Raw genomic sequence first — 20,532 nt, 5'->3', positions numbered from 1 at the left:
ATGTAAGACAACAACTCCCACAATGCACCACATTGCACAGCTCCGCAAGCCACTCCCACTAATCCAGAACAGGGCAAACAGAGAAATCACTCTTCCGTCTACAAGGCTAGCTGTCAAAAGAGTTTGAAATTCATTTCACACAAAATGTCTAGTAAGTTGGCTGTGGCGAGCAGGATGAGGGACGTGAGAGGACGGCGCGAGTGATAATGAATGACACCTGTGAGACGCAGCGGTTTCATATCTCTCACGGAGGAGCGGAAGCACAAAAGGAACAGGCCTGATTTTATGTTTTGTTTCTGTTGTGTGTGGCCAGCTGGCTTATACTTTTGTTTTGTATTTGCTTATTTTACTATTAAAATGTTTAAATGTTCACCGGTTCCCGCCTCCTTCCCACAACAACGAACCCCGTTACATTGGCAAACTCATTAGCGAATTACTCCTCGTTTGTATTTCTTTGTATATGGTGAATTATTGCATGATACCTGGATGTTCAGTCAGAACATATGCGGTGCGACACTAGGATGGTTCACAATCACATCACAAACGTCCGTGTGCTCGCCTGATTCAGAGATTTCGTCCAGGAGAAATTGCTATCGTTGAAATTCTCTGCATCAGACGGACTCTATCTGTGTCCGTAGCGCACAGCGAGAGCACAGGCACCAGCAGTCCGCCCAGCTCGAGCCAGTCCGGGCTCCTCGTCCGCGACAGGCAGCCGCCTCCTGTTCCTCCATCAGGCTCAGCTGCTCTTCACTATATTGCGGCTCGTAAAGATAACCACGAACACCGGATTCGAGCAGCAGAATTTCAAAATATCATGTTTAGTTTCTTCCATATCATGTTTAGTTTCTTCCGTCATTGTCATATCTTCCTATCTCCACAGCGCTTGTTAGCTTAGCTTATAAACAAGATGGCTGATATTGATTTCAGTATGTACAAGTGAAGTCCCACCCACTGATCTGTGATAGCTCTGTTAGCGCATTAGGTCCAACCCCCTATGGGCAGGTTTGAAAGGGTGCTTGTAGTCTTTACAGAAATCCCCCCCTCTTACACTTCCTCCTACAATGACGTAAAATGACGATTTTTGCGTCATTGTAGGAGGAAGTGAAAAAGGTAAATAGCGGATTTCTCTCGTCTCAGGGGAAAATGAGAGAGTGTTGCACGACCATTCAATAGTATGACTGGGTTTCTAATGCTGCGTTCACACCGGACGCGAATAGTGCGTCAAATTCGCGCCTACCGCGTCTAGTTATACGCTTGACCACTTTGAATCCATTCGCGCGTCAAGAGCGAAATTGACGCGTGTAAATTTTCGCTTCAAACTTTTGTTTTTTTACGCGCGTCAATTTCGCTCTTGACGCGCGAATGGATTCAAAGTGGTCGAGCGTATAACTAGACGCAGTAGGCGCGAATTTGACGCACTATTCGCGGTAGGCGCGAATTTGACGCACTATTCGCGTCCGGTGTGAACGCAGCTTTAGAAACCCAGTCATACTATTGAATGGTCGTGCACAATCGAAACCCGTTGGCGGCCATCTTTTTTTATGTTGATCGAGCATTCACCGAGAGAGTCACAGCTCTGTATTTGCTCTGGAGAGCAGAACGGTGGCGTATGGGTCATCGTCGCCGTAGTTGTGTCCACCTGACCCTTCGACCCAGTGTGGCGAGTTTCACCATTTGCTGGCTCCAGGAGCTGCGCCTGGATGACGACCGCTTTCAGCGGTACTTCTGCCTGTAGTAAAAAAGTTCAGATTTTTCAACTCGGGCGGCAGACGCGAATTCGCGTCAAACGAGTGAATGCACAAAATGCACCATTCGCGCGTAACGCGCCAGACGCTCAATTCGCGCGAACGAGGCGTATTTGCATCTACCGCGCCGCGCTCCACGCCTCATTCGCGTCGCAGGAATTTTTTACGCGCGTAACGCGTCTTTGCATTGACTTAACATTGAAATCACTCGCGCCTGACGCGCTATTCGCGTCCGGTGTGAACGCAGCATAACAATGGAAAGCTTAATGCAAATGGGTGGAGTGTCCCTTTAATGTAATCAACACTACATGACTATATGTATTGAAGGTTATAAATGATCCGTCACCTGCAGCATCCTCACAGGCAAAATAGCCTACTAGCCGGGACTCCTTCTTTATGTATACAGACGTGACGTAATGACGCAGAAACGATCCGCAGCAAGCTTGTATTTGGAAACCTATAATGACAATTTTCACCTGCCACTTCCAAGATGGCGCCGCGGATGGCCGCCTCGGTGTGGGGCTCTCCAGCTATTGTGTTGTTTTTGTTCGTTTGTTCTGCGTTTAGTCATTCTTTTCCTATCAGTTTCACCAAAGACGAACTACTGGACATTAAGAAACACACACCAGAAACCTTTTCTACAGTTTTTGATTATTCGGACGTTTTGCTGGACATTCTCGTCGGAGGGGCAGCGTTGTTGTTCAAACGCGCGGTCAGACGCAAACGCGGGAAGCGCGCTGGTTAAACTCCGCGAGCGCGGCCTGCGCACTGCACTCCCCAGTATTCATCTTGCGAATCTCCGATCCCTTCCTAACAAAACGGATGAACTTCTTCTCCTCACCCGCACTAACAAGGATTTTTTAAACTCTGCTGCTCTGTGCTTCACTGAAACCTGGCTGAGTGAAGCCATACCGGACAATACAATACATCTGCCGGGCTTCCAGCTGTTCCGAGCGGATCGCATCGCGGAGCTAACGGGGAAAACAAGAGGAGGTGGATTGTGTTTCTACATTAACGAAAGTTGGTGTTCAGATGTAACAACACTGAAGAAGATGTGCTCTCCTAATTTAGAGGCACATTTCATAAACTGTAAACCCTTCTACTCGCCTCGGGAGTTTTCCTCTTTCATTCTCGTGAATGTATACATCCCTCCAGACGCGTGCGTGAGCGCGGCGCTACAACAGCTGGCTGAACAAATAGCTGAAACGGAACAAAGGTATCCTGACTCTCTTTTAATCATTCTTGGGGATTTTAATAAAGACCCAGCAGAGACTGTACTTCCTTCGCCAGCTGAGGATGTTCAACTTGCCACAGGAGCTGCTGATTCAGTTCTACTCAGCCGTCATTGAGTCTGTCTTATGCACTTCCATCACTGTCTGGTTTGGTTCAGCTACCAAATCAGACATCAGGAGACTACAACGGACAGTCCGGACTGCGGAGAGGATTATTGGTGCCCCCCTGCCATCCCTCCAGGACCTGTACTCTTCCAGAGTGAGGAAGAGAGCAGGTAAAATCATCACAGACTCCACTCACCCTGGACACCACCTATTTGAACTGTTACCGTCAAGACGGCGACTCAGATCACTGGCCACTAGAACATTTCGGCACAGGAACAGTTTCTTCCCACAGGCCATTTCCCTCCTACATCATATCGTTAACATATCGTTAACATATCTCCCAAGGCATATGCTTTAAGTGCAATACTCCCACTGTTTAGTGCAATACCCTACAACTCAGGCGATACTTGTATGTAGATTTATTTATTTATAATATTCAAAACACCGTAAATATGTTCATAATCTGTAAATCTGTAAATGTCGACTATTCTGACTAAACCCAACTGTGATACTTTTATTCTCATATATTCCTATTTCTATTTTTTATTCTTATAATTTGTAGTATTATGTTTCTTGTTGTATCTGTATTTGTATATGTCCACTGGAAGCCTCAGTACCAAAACAAATTCCTTGTGTGTGCAAGCACACTTGGCAATAAAGCTCTTTCTGAGATTCAGACCCAGACAGCAACCTAGTGCTACCTAGTGCTAGTGCTACCAGCTAACCTAGTGAGCCGGATCTGGGCCGACACCATGTTGCTGTCTGGGGAGCCAAATTACTAGGGGGACAAAATTACTTAAGAAAGATGGCAGCGTCATTATTTTTCCACAGAGATTGGTAGGTCTGTTAGTTATATCTGTTGACTTTAGAAATATTTGCTACATAATAAACAAATGGAGACAGTTGTCTCCAAAAAATGGGGAGAAGCACTTTTCATGTTTTTTTTAATTATTATTATTTTAGACCAAAACGGCAAATAAAAATACATTTATAATGCTTTTTCCTCAGCGTCCGTCTGTCTGCTGGCAGACGCCATTAGAGAGTGTTAAATTTGGCAAGTTTTAAAACTACAATATTGAATTAGAAAAAGAAATCAAATGAAAATTGCCTTGTCGTAACTAGACAGAGGTCAGAAAAACCCGGTGCTTGAGCACTACCTATAAAACAAAAGACAGATTAGGAAACCTAGATCAAACTTTATTACATTCATTAATCAGATATGATTGAGATGAATTCACCAATAGCCTACATCTTAATGCGGTGGTAAACAGACGCCAGGGCTTTTCAGGTAGTAGTAAAATCTCAAATAGTGCACAAAGCCCCATGGTTTAACACTTGGTTATTGAACGGCAAGTTATTGAGCTTATTGGATTCTGGGAAAGATACATATGTAAGATACACCACATATGATGATGATCCATTCAATACATTGCATTTGCAGGGGCTCGGCAGTGGTCATATTCAGTGCATGGTTCAACCAGTCATTTGCCCACTTTAACAGAAAAGTTGAACGTATATGGAAATCTTCTAAACTTGAGGTTCATAGGCTTCATCTGAGAGAACTAAGGGGTACCTTAAATGATATGCTAAGAAATGCGAGAACTCGCTTTTCTCAGCTTATATCCTCCAATAAGCAAAATCTTAAAATCTTGTTTGACACTATTCAATATGCTTCTGCCCCTAAAGAAATTGTGTACTCTAAATCAGGCTGTAATGAATTTCTACACTTTTTTGTAAGTAAGATTAGAGATGTTAGGGCAAACATTTCACCATCACTCGACTTTCTTGCCTGCTGATCGCTGATCGATTGCTCCTGTCTGCCTCGCTGCCTGCTGTGTGTTTGTTTGCTTCGAGGTTGTAAGCTCCGCCTGAGCCTCGTATTTCTTTATGTTTTGAGCCATCATTTACTATCTAGTTGTTTATACTACTAAATACAGCTTACCCAACATCTCAGATTAACCTTACATCTCTAGCTTCCGTTATTGTTAACACAGCACGCTAGTAACTCGCTAACGTTAGCCTGCTAACGCGCCACCCGTGCGCTCATTTATTTATTTATTTTCTTTCGCGCGCCCACGCCTTTGAGTTCATAAAGTCCAGGTAAGTAAGAATCAGTCAACAAACACGGTGAGTAATGTCTTCTTGTCCTGTTATTGTCACCTTTGTCACATGTCATATGTTTAGTATAGCCTTCCACGATGGGAATATATGATTTATATGTGATAAATGCAAGGAGACAGTCAGGCTGACGGAGAAGATTTCAGAACTAGAGACACGCATCCAAACTTTAATTGAGGATGGTAAGAATGCTAGATCTTTAGATACTTTTTTGGATGCGCCTAGCATAGTGAACTCTTTACATGATTCGGTTCCGGCTGAAGTAGAGCCCGTGCAGCAGGGCAGATGGGTGACAGTGAGAGATCGTTCTAGTCGCGGATCAAAGAACCACTCTTCCGTTCCGATTTCCATAACAAACCGATTTGCCCCACTCAGTAAAACACCCACTGAGAATTCTGTTGATTGTGCCCTAGTAATTGGTGATTCGATCACACGGAACGTGAAAATAGATCTTATTAGTTTTGTCTTATTCTATAGATGTAATTGGAGACTGGTCTGTAACTTCAAATCTTAAGTGTGTTTCTAAAGAAAGATTACCTAACAGGATCATCTTCTGTAACTCTCCCTCTTGCTAGGTCATAAAACTTTATGACCCCCAAAAGGAATTCCAAGGGAATCACAGCTCCCACTTGAATTCTGATAAAGAAAGAGGAATAGACTCTGCAATCTTATATTTTCTATAAGTATAACCACTTAAGAAATGTATAAACATGAATTTGATCTTTCCTAGGTCATGGTAGCCGGTATTATGGCTTTATAGTCGTGTGAGTGGACATTAAATGTGTGTAATTCTGCATATGAATGTAACTTTATGTTTCTTCTACTCTTTCCGGCCATTCTTGGTACCTGTTTGACCGTCTTGTTTTGACTAAACAAGTCATACATAGGATATTACTGTAAAATGTATTGTTCTGTGTGTACAATCTTTCTGGCTAGAAATGACAAAATGTTATACCATCATAAATTATCCTGACAAGACAAAGAAGAACTTTTCCCGCTCGAGATGCTCTAAGATGATTGGTTCACTTACGCGAAGCAGGCGTGAACCCCTCCTCTCCATAAGAGACTGACACAGAAGTTTCCGAGAGCACCTTTCCCTGTGAGAGGTTTCCGGTCCCATGGCTCCTTAGGGAGCTTTACACCGCGTTTCTCTCTTTTCCTTTCTTTACTAAGTTTTATTGTCATATTCACCTCTCCTTCCACGAGGGAGACGAACTCTGAATTATTTCCTTGGTAACTTCACGTTCGGTGAACCTTTAAAACTTCCCGCGAGTCTGCTCGCCCCGGAAGACACAAGAGAACAAGCCTATAGCGCCGAAGGACAAACACGCATACGACTCTGCGTTCCTCAGCAAACAAAGAGAACCATACGCAAGTATAGGTTATTGATTTGATTTGATTGATGTGATTTCTTGTTGCCTCTCTAAGGGTTACGTTGTCTGTGATTTTTGCCATGCTGCGATCACCTGACCGTTAGTTTCACTTTCTCATCCTCTTACTCTCTCCCTCTCTCTCTCTCCCTCTCACTCTCTCTCTCTCACTCAATCTCTCTCTCTCTCACTCCCGTTGTTATTGGTTTGTCTCGTTAGTTTTACTGTTTATTGTACATACATGTATCCCGGGTTTAAATGTAGAATTCTGTATCCTTAGTTTCATTTTATTAAAACCATTATATTCTTGATTGCTAATTGTCTAAAATGCTCATTTTTACAAAGTCAATGAAATGTTTGATCTAGCTACAAAGCTTTACAATTCGTTACTATTTCAGTAACCTAAATTTTATAATAACAAGAAGGTGAATTTTCATGGCCAGAAAATAGCTTTTTTTGGAATTATAAGAAAGAGATAATTTTTGTGGAAAATTGATAAGTTAATCTTACGGCCGTTTGCTGGACAAACAGATTGTTCGATAACTAAATTAATTCCATTTAAGGTTATCTCATATAATCGATCTGTAATAAGACTATTGATATATTAATGACGAACCATAACCCATTATGGTGATCATTCATATATACAATCGATCTATTTTCAGCTTTGATAATTTAACTGTAATATGCAATATATTAATCATTCATGATTAATTATTAAATTCCCTATATGTAATTTTAGCTAATTTAATGTAAGACTCATTGTCGCTACAGCACTAATGATGTTCGACTCCGCCAGTCGGAGATCACCAAAATTAATATTAAAGAGGTGTGTGAACTCGCAAGTACGATGTCAGGCACTGTAATTTGCTCTGACCCCCTTCCTGTACGCAGAAGTGATGAGATAGTTAGCAGATTGGCCTCACTCAATGGTTGGCTGTCGAAGTGGTGTCCGCAGAATAATATAGAATTCATAGACAACTGGAAAAGTTTTTGGGGCAAGCCTGATCTGTTGAAAAGAGATGGTATCCATCCCTCCTGGGCTGGTGCTGCTCTTCTCTCTAGTAATTTGGCTCATAGTCTTAGAGATAAAACATGACAATCTGGGGCTCAGGTCAGGAAGCAGACAAACTGGCTAAACTGACCGTCTGCTAGCGGCCTCATGTCACCAAGGTCAGATAAATCCCATCACATAGAGCCTCTTTCACCTAGATATCATCATATAGAGACTGTGTCTGTTCCCCGAATTTGGAAATCCCAAAAACGTCAGGTTAAAATTTAATTGATGTTCAACAAATAAAAAACAGATATAATACAGATGAGCAAATGATAAAGCTTGGGTTGCTGAATATTCGATCCCTTACTTCAAAATCTCTCATAGTTAATGATATGATTTCAGATTATAATCTTGATGTGCTGTGTATGACAGAAACCTGGCTAAAACCAAACGATTACATTATTTTAAATGAGTCAACCCCACAAGATTACAGTTATAAACATGAGCCTTGTCTGAAAGGCAAAGGGGGAGGTGTTGCTGTAATTTATAGTAATATTTTCAAAACCACTAAGAAATCTAGTTTTAAATATACTTCTTTTGAAGTATTCGTTCTTAATGTAAAAACATATAGTGTAAACGATAAATCACATTTGAGAATTATGCTGGCTACTGTATACAGGCCACCAGGGCACCATAAAGATTTTATCAAAGAATTTGCGGACTTTCTATCAGAATTAATATTGGCTGCAGATAAAGTACTAATTGTTGGTGATTTTAATATACATGTAGATAATGAAAAAGATGCATTGGGATTGGCATTTAAAGACATTGTAAACTCAATTGGAGTTAGACAACACGTGTCAGGACCTACTCATTGTCGTAATCATACTCTAGATCTAATATTATCACATGGAATAGATGTTGATGCCGTTGAAATTCTGCAGCAGAGCGATGACATCTCAGATCATTATCTAGTCTCATGTAAATTACATTTAGCCAAGGCTGCAAAGCCGACTCCGTGTTATAAATACGTTAGACCTATAACTTCTACCATTAAAAATTGCTTTATCAATAATCTTCCTAATCAGAATCAGAATCAGAAAGAGCTTTATTGCCAAGTGTGCTTGCACACACAAGGAATTTGTTTTGGTACTGAGGCTTCCAGTGGACATATACAAATACAGATACAACAAGAAACATAATACTACAAATTATAAGAATAAAAAATAGAAATAGAAATATATGAGAATAAAAGTATCACAGTTGGGTTTAGTCAGAGTAGTCGACATTTACAGATTATGAACATATTTACAGTGTTTTGAATATTATAAATAAATAAATCTACATATAAGTATCGCCTGAGTTGTAGGGTATTGCACTAAACAGTGGGAGTATTGCACTTAAAGGCATATGCCTTGGGAGGTGTGTTAACTGTTCAGGAGGGAAATGGCCTGTGGGAAGAAACTATTCCTGTGCCGAAATGTTCTAGTGGCCAGTGATCTGAGTCGCCGTCTTGACGGTAACAGTTCAAATAGGTGGTGTCCAGGGTGAGTGGAGTCTGTGATGATTTTACCTGCTCTCTTCCTCACTCTGGAAGAGTACAGGTCCTGGAGGTTTGGCAGGGGGGCACCAATAATCCTCTCCGCAGTCCGGACTGTCCGTTGTAGTCTCCTGATGTCTGATTTGGTAGCTGAACCAAACCAGACAGTGATGGAAGTGCATAAGACAGACTCAATGACGGCTGAGTAGAACTGAATCAGCAGCTCCTGTGGCAAGTTCAACTTCCTCAGCTGGCGAAGGAAGTACAGTCTCTGCTGGGCTTTTTTCACAACGGAGTCAATGTGATTATCCCACTTCAGGTCCTGAGAGATGATAGTGCCCCGGAACCTGAATGACTCCACCGCTTCCACAGTGCTGTTCATGATGGTGAGTGGGGGGAGTGCTGGGCTTTCCCTCCTGAAGTCCACGATCATCTCCACTGTTTTGGGCGTGTTCAGCTCAAGGTTGTTATAACTGCACCAGACAGCCAGCTGTTCAACCTCCAGTCTGTAAGCAGACTCGTCACCGTTTTGGATGAGACCGATGACAGTGGTGTCGTCTGCAAATTTCAGGAGCTTGACAGTGGGGTCTTTAGAAGTGCAGTCATTAGTGTACAGGGAGAAGAGCAGTGGGGAGAGAAAGCACCCTTGGGGAGCGCCAGTGCTGGTGGTGAGAGTCCTGGATGTGTGTTTCCCCAGTCTCACTCGCTGCTGCCGGTCCGTCAGGAAGCTGGAGATCCACTGACAGATCGAGGATGGTATGGAGAGCTGGGTCAGTTTGGCTGTGAGAAGATCAGGCATGATGGTGTTGAAGGCCGAACTGAAGTCCACAAAGAGGATCCTTGCATAAGTCCCAGGTCTGTCGAGATGTTGCAGGATATAATGCAGTCCCATGTTGACTGCATCATCCACAGACCTGTTTGCTCTGTAAGCAAACTGAAAGGGATCCAGCAGGGGTCTAGTGATGTCCTTCAGGTGGGCCAACACCAGTCTTTCAAACGACTTCATGACCACAGACGTGAGAGCGACAGGTCTGTAGTCATTAAGTCCAGTGATTTTGGGTTTTTTGGGGACAGGAATGATAGTGGAGCATTTGAAGCAGCAGGGAACTTCACACTGCTCCAATGATCTGTTGAAGATCTGCGTGAAGACCGGGGCCAGTTGGTCAGCGCAGGCTTTTAAACAAGCAGATGAGATGCCGTCTGGGCCTGAGGCTTTCCTAGTCTTCTGTTTTTTGAAGACTCTGCTCACGTCCTCCACACAGACCTTAAGCTCAGGTTGGATGGTAGGAGGGGGGAGTGGGAGTGCAGGAGGTGATGGTGAATGTGTAAAGTGCAGATCAGACCAGGTGTGTGGTGTGAATGAGGGCTTTTCAAATCTGCAATAAAATGAGTTTAAATCATCAGCCAGGTGTTGATTGTCCACAGATCGGGGGGATGGTGACTTGTAGTTGGTGATGTTCCTCAGGCCATTCCAGACTGATGATGGGTCGTTGGCTGAAAAATGTTTTTTCAGTTTTTCAGAGTAGCTTCTTTTAGCAACTCTGATCTCCTTTGTCAGTCTGTTTCTGGCCTGGTTATACAAGATTTTATCCCTACTTCTGTAGGCATCCTCTTTGGCATGACGAAGATGTTTGAGTTTCCCAGTAAACCATGGTTTATCATTAGTAAATGATAAGAATGTCCTGGTAGGAATGCATGTATCCTCACAGAAACTTATATATGATGTTACAGTATCTGTGAGCTCATCCAGATCGTTGGTAGCAGCTTCAAAAACAGTCCAATCAGTGCAATCAAAGCAGGCCTGTAGATCCTGCTCTGCTTCATTAGTCCATCTTTTTACAGTCCTTATTACAGGTTTAGCTGATTTCAGTTTCTGCCTGTAGGTCGGTATGAGATGAACCAAACAGTGATCAGAGAGCCCCAAAGCTGCCCGTGGGACGGAGTGATACACATTTTTTTATTGTGGTGTAACAGTGGTCCAGTATATTACTGTCTCTTGTGGGACATGTAACGTGCTGTCTGTATTTTGATAGTTCACAGGAAAGATTTGCTTTATTAAAATCCCCAAGAATGATTAAAAGAGAGTCAGGATACCTTTGTTCCGTGTCAGCTATTTGTTCAGCCAGCTGTTGTAGCGCCGCGCTCACGCACGCGTCTGGAGGGATGTATACATTCACGAGAATGAAAGAGGAAAACTCCCGAGGCGAGTAGAAGGGTTTACAGTTTATGAAATGTGCCTCTAAATTAGGAGAGCACATCTTCTTCAGTGAATTTACATCTGAACACCAACTTGCGTTAATGTAGAAACACAATCCACCACCTCTCGTTTTCCCCGTTAGCTCCGCGATGCGATCCGCTTGGAACAGCTGGAAGCCCGGCAGATGTATTGCATTGTCCGGTATGGCTTCACTCAGCCAGGTTTCAGTGAAGCACAGAGCAGCAGAGTTTAAAAAATCCTTGTTAGTGCAGGTTAGGAGAAGAAGTTCATCCGTTTTGTTAGGAAGGGATCCGAGATTCGCAAGATGAATACTGGGGAGCACAGTGCGCAGGCCGCGCTCGCGGAGTTTAACCAGCGCGCCGGCGCGCTTCCCGCGTTTGCGTCTGACCGCGCGTTTGAACAACAACGCTGCCCCTCCGACGAGAATGTCCAGCAAAACGTCCGAATAATCAAAAACTGTAGAAAAGGTTTCTGGTGTGTGTTTCCTAATGTCCAGTAGTTCGTCTTTGGTGAAACTGATAGGAAAAGAATGACTAAAAGCAGAACAAACGAACAAAAACAACACAATAGCTGGAGAGCCCCACACCGAGGCAGCCATCCGCGGCGCCATCTTGAACAGCCTTCCTCGGCGCCATCTTGAACAGCCTTCTTAATCAGTTTCATCATCTCAGCATCCCGGATAGCTTAGAAGAACTTGATATTGCAACAGAAACTTTTAACTCTCTCTTTTCCAGCACTTTAGACGCAGTTGCTCCGTTGCGCTTAAAGATGATTAAAGAAAATAGTCCAACGCCGTGGTACAACGAGCACACCCAGGCCCTTAAGAGAGCAGCCAGAAAAATGGAGCGCAACTGGAAGAAAACTAAACTAGAGGTATTTCGGATTTCATGGAAAGAGAGCTCGATTGCTTACAGAGAGGCTTTAAAAGCTGCTAGATCTGCTTATTTTTCAACCCTATTAGAAGAAAATAAACATAATCCAAGGTATTTATTTGAAACAGTGGCTAAACTAACGAAAAAGAAAGCTTCAAGCTCAGATGTGTCCAAGCAACACAGCAGTGATGACTTTATGAACTTCTTCACTTATAAGATTGATAATATCAGGGACAAAATTATAAATATGCAACCGTCTACCACAGTATCGCATCAGGGAGTGCATTGTAGTCTCCCTGAGGAAAAATTTGATTCATTTGTTGCCATAGGAGAGGAAGAATTCTGCAAACTCGTTAATTCATCTAAATCGACAACTTGTATGTTAGATCCTATACCGACTAAGCTACTGAACGAGATGTTTCCAGAGGTCATATATCCTCTTCTTAATATCATTAATTCATCTTTGTCTCTAGGATACGTACCAAAACCTTTAAACTGGCTATGATCAAACCGCTTGTTAAAAAAACACAACTTGATCCTACAGAATTAGTCAATTACAGGCCGATCTCGAATCTGCTTTTTCTGTCAAAGATATTAGGCAAAGCAGTATCTTCACAACTGTGTTCCTTTCTAGAAAGAAATGATATCTGCGAGGATTTTCAGTCCGGATTTAGACCGTACCGTAGTACTGAGACCGCTCTCATTGAGTCACAAATGATTTGCTCTTATCATCCGATCGCTATTAGTGCTACTTGATCTTAGTGCTGCATTTTACACCATTGACCACAACATTCTTTTAAATAGACTCGAAAATTATGTTGGCATTAGTGGAATTGCACTAGCATGGTTTAAATCATACTTATCTGACCGTTATCAGTTTGTAGCAGTAAATGAAGAGATGTCTTATCGATCACAAGTTCAGTATGGCGTACCACAAGGCTCAGTACTAGGACCGTTGCTGTTCACTCTGTACATGCTACCATTAGGAGATATCATTAGGAAACATGGAGTTAGCTTTCACTGTTATGCCGATGATACTCAGCTGTATATTTCTTCAAAACCTAACAAAACTTACCAATTCACAAAATTAACGGAATGCATAGCTGATATAAAAAATTGGATGCCTAGTAATTTCCTACTACTATATTCTAAAAAGAATTCTAATTATCGGACAAAAAACTTCCACACGTAATAACCTAGAATACTGTCCAACACTTGATGGCTGCTCTGTTAAGTCTTCGTCGTCGGTTAGGAACCTGGGTGTGCTCTTTGATACCAACCTTTCTTTTGAAAGCCACGTATCTAGTATCTGTAAAACTGCATTTTTCCATCTTAAAAATATATCTAAAATACGCCATATGCTCTCAATGGGAAATGCGGAACAATTAGTTCATGCGTTCATGACCTCAAGGCTAGACTATTGTAATGCTCTACTGGGTATTTGCCCTGCACACTTAATACATAAACTACAGCTAGTTCAAAACGCAGCAGCTCGAGTTCTTACCAAAACCAGGAAATATGACCATATTAGCCCGGTTCTGTCAACACTGCATTGGCTCCCTATTAAACATCGTATAAATTTTAAAATATTGTTGATTACTTGCAAGGCACTGGATGGTTTAGCTCCGCAGTACTTGGGCGAGCTCTTAGTGTATTATAGTCCTTCACGTCTACTGCGATCTCAAAATTCCGGCCAGTTGATAATACCTAGAATATCTAAATCGACTGCTGGCGGTAGATCCTTTTCTTATTTAGCACCAAAACTTTGGAACAATCTTCCTACCATTGTCCGGGAAGCAGACACACTCTGTCAGTTCAAAGCTAGACTAAAAACACATCTCTTTGACCTAGCATACACATAATACATTACATACTTCTATAATTCAATGTTAGGCTGCATAGATTAGGTCAGCCGGAACTGGGAACACTTCCCTTAAATTCAGATGTACTCGTTACATCATAAGAAGAATGGCATCTACGCTAACTTTAGTGTCTTTGTTTATCCCGAGGTTTTCCCGCAGCCTGCCGGATCCAGGCCGTATCCAGATCTGACAAAGGAGATTCGCCTGGACCCGATGACAATGCAGTGCTGAAGTGTCAACTATCCTCTCCCTATGGAGGATCCCTTTTCCACTCTACAGATAAAGCGCTGTGAATTTCGGTTCGCGTACCCCGAAGTGATAAAATAAAACAAAATTCTGTATCAAAATTTATAGGCAAGACAAGTAGTTTGTTTAGGCCTGGGTTGTATGGAATTACAAATCTGCGCATATATTTTCAAAAGCACATAACTATAGAATCAATTCTGAATGTGCATGTGAACGCCGTCAGTGTTAATCACAGGTATGCGTTTAAAGACTGATCATTTCGACGGAGGTGAATCAATCAAAATTAACTTTAGCTGGAAATAACATTATTCAAGAACCGCTATAAAGCCAAAACAATCTCTGTTCATTTCTGTTCAAAAGACTGATCATTTCGACGGAGGTGAATCAATCAAAATTAACTTTAGCTGGAAATAACATTATTCAAGAACCGCTATAAAGCCAAAACAATCTCTGTTACCTTAAATTGTATGTTTATCTCTATAAAGCTGCTTTGAAACAATCCATTGTTAAAAGCGCTATATAAATGAAGATGACTTGACTTGACTTACTCTAAACTCTGCATGTGATCTGTTTTCTGCTCATTCTTGGTCACATTTTAAAACTGTGACATTACAGGACATCACCACTCTGCTACATACATTGAAACCCTTATCTTGTCCTATGGATGTTCTTCCAACCATGATATTTATACAAGCATTTGATTCTATTGGCCCCTGTATTGTGGAGATGTTAGATACTTCACTTTTAACTGGTGTCGTTCCTAGTTTTTTTAAACATGCTGTTGTTAAGCCTGTACTTAAAAAGCCCAGTCTGGATCCATTACAACCTAAGAGCTACAGGCCGATATCCAAACTTCCTTTCATGTCAAAAATTCTTGAAAAAGTTGTAGCAGAACAACTTACTCGTTTCATGGAGAATCACGAGCTGTTTGACAAATTCCAGTATGGTTTCCGTAAAAAGCATTCCACAGAAACTGCATTACTTAAAAGATTAGTTCACTTTTAAAAAAAACGTTTGCTGATAATTTACTCACCCCCATGTCATCCAAGCTATCCATTTCTTTCTTTCTAGTGTTTAAAGTTTCTAGTGGCATTTTAATGTCAGCCGACTCTAAGGAATGCACAGTTTTGGTTCTCTTGGACCTTTCATCTGCTTTTGATACGGTTGATCATAATATTATGATAAATAGAGTCCATGATCTGGTTGGGATGTCTGGATCAGTTTTAAAATGGTTTTCATCCTACCTTTCGGGTAGAAGTTTTAGTGTTTATGTAAATCAGTTCATGTCTGAAACTGCAGGGTTGTTGTGTGGGGTACCTCAGGGTTCTGTCTTGGGACCCATCTTGTTCCTTTTGTATATATTTCCTCTAGGAAGTATTAGTCAATTCAGTGACATATCTTACCATATGTATGCAGATGACATTCAACTGTACTGCACGTTCAAGGAAACTGAGTTCCATAAATTGTCTTCTTTAACAAACTGCTTGACTAGTATTAAACAGTGGTTATGTGACAACTTCCTACTTCTGAACTCAGAGAAAACTGAAACATTGCCCCTGAAAGTAAAATTCCTCAGATTAAACCGCATATTGTTGACTTAGACTCGTCTGTTCAGTCGAGCACTAGGAGTTTAGGTGTTGTTTTTGATTCTGCAATGTCCTTAGAGTATCACTCTAAACAATTAGTCAGAAACTGTTTTTTCCAACTAAGGAATATTTCCAAATTAAGAATAATGGTGAGTTAGAGATGATTATTCATGCTTTTATTTCCTCTCGTTTAGACTATTGTAATAGTTTTTTACCTGTTTGAGCAAGAAGGAGCTTTATCGTCTCCAGGCTGTTCAGAACGCTGCTGCAAGGCTTTTAACTCACACAAACAAAAGAGCACACATCTCGCCTGTATTAGCAGCACTTCACTTAGTCCTTACTTTTAGAGCTCTTCATGGTCAAGTTCCTCCCTACATCTCTGAGTTGATACAGCTTCATACTCCGACCCGTAGTTTGAGGTCATCAGGTCAGAGGTTGTTAGTGGTTCCTCATACTCATTTTAAAACCAGTGGGGATCGATCATTCCAAGCAGTGGCACCTAGGCTGTGGAATGCTTTACCTCCTTTTCTACGTTGTATAAATTCTGTTGATTCGTTTAAAAAGCAACTAAAGACGCTGCTATTTAAGCAGGCATTTAGTTAGAAGTGTTTTTTTTATGGTTTTTGTTTCTATGTTTTGTATTTGGTTTAAAAAATTTTCTTTTATTGTATTGTACCTTGTTTTATTGTATCACATTTTATTGTGAAGCACTTTGTGATTTTTATCTGTGAAAGGTGCTATACAAATAAACTTACTACTACTACTACTTTTTTGGGTAATCGGACAAGTAGTGAGTTTGTCGGATGGGGGCGTGGCTTGGGAGCAGTCTGTGGGTAGTGGGTAGCGAGTAGTTGGTTCGTTGGACGGGCCTTTGTGCTATATTATTAGGTCTTAACGCCACAGTATAGTGACGGGGACACTATACTGTCAAAGAGCACCGTCCTTCGGTGTATATGTATACCTGTGTCTAAAAGGTATATAATAATAATAATACATTTTATTTATAGGCACCTTACGTGACACTCAAGGACACCTTACATGCAGATTAAACGCATAAAAACATTTTTTAGGTGACACTCAAGAACACCTTACATGCAGATAAAACAATTCACAAGAAAATTTTTTTTTTTTTTTAAATCACAACCGATCGGAGATACATATACAATATCACCGGTATGCCTGCCTAAAGAGATGCGTCTTCAGACGAGATCCACAGATGAGGAGCTAAAAGCTCGAGATCCCATGGAAGCCAAGTGCATGTGAGGAAGAACTAAGGAGAATGTGGATGATCTAAGAGTTCGAGAGGAAGAATAGGTTGAAAGTACAAGTCATGAAATAGCCTGATATGATTGATTTTTGAGCTTTCAATGTTTTCATTTTCTCAATAGAGCTTTTAAATGCCTAATAAATGATATTTCACCCACACATGGCTGGCACTGAATGAGATTGCTGTCCGTCTACATTATTAACAGTTTCATATCCAGTACCATATATACATTTCAAAGAGTTTGTTCTAGTCAGTTTGAAGTTCATTCACACCATGAGGCTTCATGAAGTCAGAACAATCACTATGAGCTTTAAACAACACCAGGCCCGGCTCCAGATTTGAGATGTAGGGTGGGCCAAGTGAAACTCCTAGTTTTAATATATAGGTTATTTTTCCCCGTAACAAAACTTTATTTTATAACAAAAGAGGAAGGTCTTGATATTTGCAGGGCTCAACACAAAGAGCTTTTCTACAGGTTCATTCTGGTTCAGATTTTTACTTGCCCTGCAATAATATATACTGGCCCATCACAAAAAAATATATATTGTAAGTATTTTAATAAATATAAAGACAAGTAAACAGCGCAAGTAAAAATAACAAAGATCAGGTACGGGGCCCCATGGGCTTCAGTTTATGTTTGGGCCCTACATATATGCTGCAAATGACCTTAACTAGAGCATCATTATCGAGTTGCACAACATACACAACATTTAAAATCTAGCCTATTTGAGGCTCCTAGAACAATTAATATGCAACATGCCAAGCCTAGTCAAAGTTTAGAGGTAATATTAAATAGTCATTAAAATACAATACAGGATGTGCTCTATCAGCATAATTGCGTAATCAGTGTTAGGTGTAAAATAAGAAATTACTCAGATATCAATCAGATAATGGCCACTTTGAGCTGGCCAATCGTAGCACGTTCTCGCTACAACCAATCAGGTTTGGCTTTACACTCGGGGCGGGAACTGATTCTTGCACCCTTGAAAGGAGAAATCTTTGGGCGCTTCGTTCAAATTGAGCTGAACTGTTTGTGTGGTTAAGAAAACACTGTTTTCAAAAGATTGTTGGAGTTTAATGCCTCTGTATATTTCCATCAGGATAAACTCAGGGAATTATGATCTTTACAGATCATGATCAGTACCCTCTCTACACTGACAAGAGGCGCGCGATAGCACATCAAATCAAAAGCAAATAGTGTCCTATTATCTTTTCACTGCTGCTGAAGCAGTTTCAAATAATGTGAAGCTAGAAAGTTTGAAATGTTAACACATTTTTCCCTATGTGATAACTGTTTTCTTAGCTGCAGATATGAACTGTCTGCATAATCGTACTTAGCCTATATTGACTAGTGCTGGCTACTTGAAAAATGCATATTTGCAGCCATAAAACACTAACTTTAGTTTATTCATAAACAATTAAAATGTATCATGCTGCATAAACATTACTTTTGCCGGTTCTTTGTGGCAAGCTTTATGCATGCGCTTGATATGCGGAATAGGCAATATAGCCTATTATGCTACTGCTAGTTAAACGACACTAACAAGACGCTTACATACGCTTACATCACCCCACAAGGGGTGGTGATGGCGCAGTGGATAAGACACATGCCTTTGGTGTGAGAGACCCGGGTTCGAATCCACTGTGAGACACCAATGTGTCCCTGAGCAAGATACTTAACCCCTAGTTGCTCCAGAGGCGTGCGACCTCTGACATATATAGCAATTGTAAGTCGCTTTGGATAAAAGCGTCAGCAATATGAATAAATGTAAATGTTTGAACAAAGTGTACAGAACAAACATGTTATAGATATCATATTACATTTAATGAATACTTACAATAACACAAAGAATGTCCTTGGCGATGGTCAATGTGCTGCCGCCGCAGATGCTGCTCGTCGTGTCTGATAGTTGAATCATCCGAGTAGCAGCTGTTCTAAAGAAGCTACATCTGATTGGTTAATAATAATCCTTTGTCAGTATCTTGCCGCGCTATTGGCTCGACTGATATAGTAAGCAACCGCGTTTGCCTGCATATTTTCGGGGCGTGCATTATGATTTCGGGAGAAAATGTGCAATAAATGGGAGTGGCAACACTTTTCATATCGTTAAGAATAAAACAACCGTCCAAACTTTTCAAATCCAGGTTCTCCCTCCATGGGGATCATCCATTTCAAAAAGTAAAGCAGATACTGACCCTCGGCCCACCGTCTAAATGCGTGAGGGGATTTACAAATGCACTAGAAGAGATTCACAAATGCGTGCAGCGATTTACAAATGCACATAAAGCGGTTCACAAAATAAATGCCAGGCAGAGTTGTGTTTGTAAAATAATAAAACATTTGTAAATAGTTTTTTTTATTTGCAGATCTCATTTGATTTATTTGTGAATTTTATAATTTTTTGTGAAACTCTTTAAATTTATTTGCGGATCTTTATCTATTTAATTGTGAATTTGATAAATTTTTGTGAATCTCTTTACATTTATTTGCGGATCTTTATCTATTTAATTGTGAATTTGATAAATTTTTGTGAATCTCTTTACATTTATTTGTGAATATTAATCTATTTATTTGGAATAATGCAACAATTCTAACCCCATAATCCTCCTCTGCCTATTCTGCCTATTTTGTGCTTCACTTAAAAAATAAACCTTTCACCTTTAGTAACTGAAGTCACTCCAGTTCTAAAATAATAATAATGGAAGGCTACTAAAGCTGAATCTGCGTGGCCCTGATTGGCTGCGGAGGTGTCCCGTACGCGCGTGCGTTGGAGGCCGATGACGTCAGCGCTCGCTCCCGCCGCCGTGTCTTCCCTCATTTCACCGTTTCAGAGTTTCAGCGTCGAGTCTTCGGAGGAGAGGAGAGCAGTTCACGGTATTTATTATCTTCACACAACCATCACACACACTTTATACAGTTTGATTAAGCGACAGGCTCATTTCTGTATTGTTTTCATCGATCACAGCGACACTTGTGCGTCTTTTCTATCGTCTTCCTTCTGAAATAAACATTTAGTGCAGCAGCAGCAGCAGCCAGCATGAGGAGAATATGTGGAGTTCATTCAGACCTGAGCGATATTGTTGTGTTCGTTTGTGTGATTGTCTCGTCAAGTCAAAGTTTAAGATCTATGAAGGGAATGAATGGATATCGATCTCAAGTGTCATACTGGAACATATCTGCTAAATGCTTTACATAATTTTTACATAACGTTACTTTACATCTTGTGATGAGCCACGTCATTAAAGCAATAGCCTACTAATAAATATGAATATCGTTTTACTCTTGGAACAATACTGCTCTGTGGTGATCTTTATTTTCAAAGTTTTATGATAATTTTCAGTTTCTGCGCATATAAAATGTTATTATAATGATC

General features: G+C 41.0%; 3 protein-coding genes across 4 annotated transcripts in view; 1 reads left to right on the top strand and 2 right to left on the bottom strand.

Moving 5' to 3' along the window:
• LOC143714406 (uncharacterized) overlaps positions 1-20,532 on the top strand; it is a 297,700-nt gene that overhangs the window by 6,965 nt on the left and 270,203 nt on the right. The window contains exon 1 of one of the 2 annotated variants that reach the window (XM_077205531.1): positions 17,605-20,033. The exons of the other annotated variant lie outside the window; for it this stretch is intronic. Coding sequence (XP_077061646.1) covers positions 19,937-20,033 — 97 coding nt within the window. The 5' untranslated portion in view covers positions 17,605-19,936. Of the gene's footprint in view, positions 1-17,604; positions 20,034-20,532 lie in introns of those variants that run through there. 2 annotated transcript variants of the gene reach the window in all.
• The window catches only part of LOC143714418 (uncharacterized), a 703,153-nt gene that overhangs the window by 644,319 nt on the left and 38,302 nt on the right, over positions 1-20,532 (bottom strand). The window lies entirely within an intron of this gene.
• Positions 1-20,532, bottom strand: part of LOC143714477 (uncharacterized) — a 142,905-nt gene that overhangs the window by 84,183 nt on the left and 38,190 nt on the right. The window lies entirely within an intron of this gene.

The sequence above is a fragment of the Siphateles boraxobius genome, unplaced genomic scaffold (genome assembly GCF_051911475.1).
Source record: "Siphateles boraxobius isolate OS27281-9 unplaced genomic scaffold, OSU_SipBor_1 54, whole genome shotgun sequence".
Lineage (NCBI taxonomy): Eukaryota > Metazoa > Chordata > Actinopteri > Cypriniformes > Leuciscidae > Siphateles > Siphateles boraxobius.
This window is presented reverse-complemented; position numbering and strand designations above follow the sequence as displayed.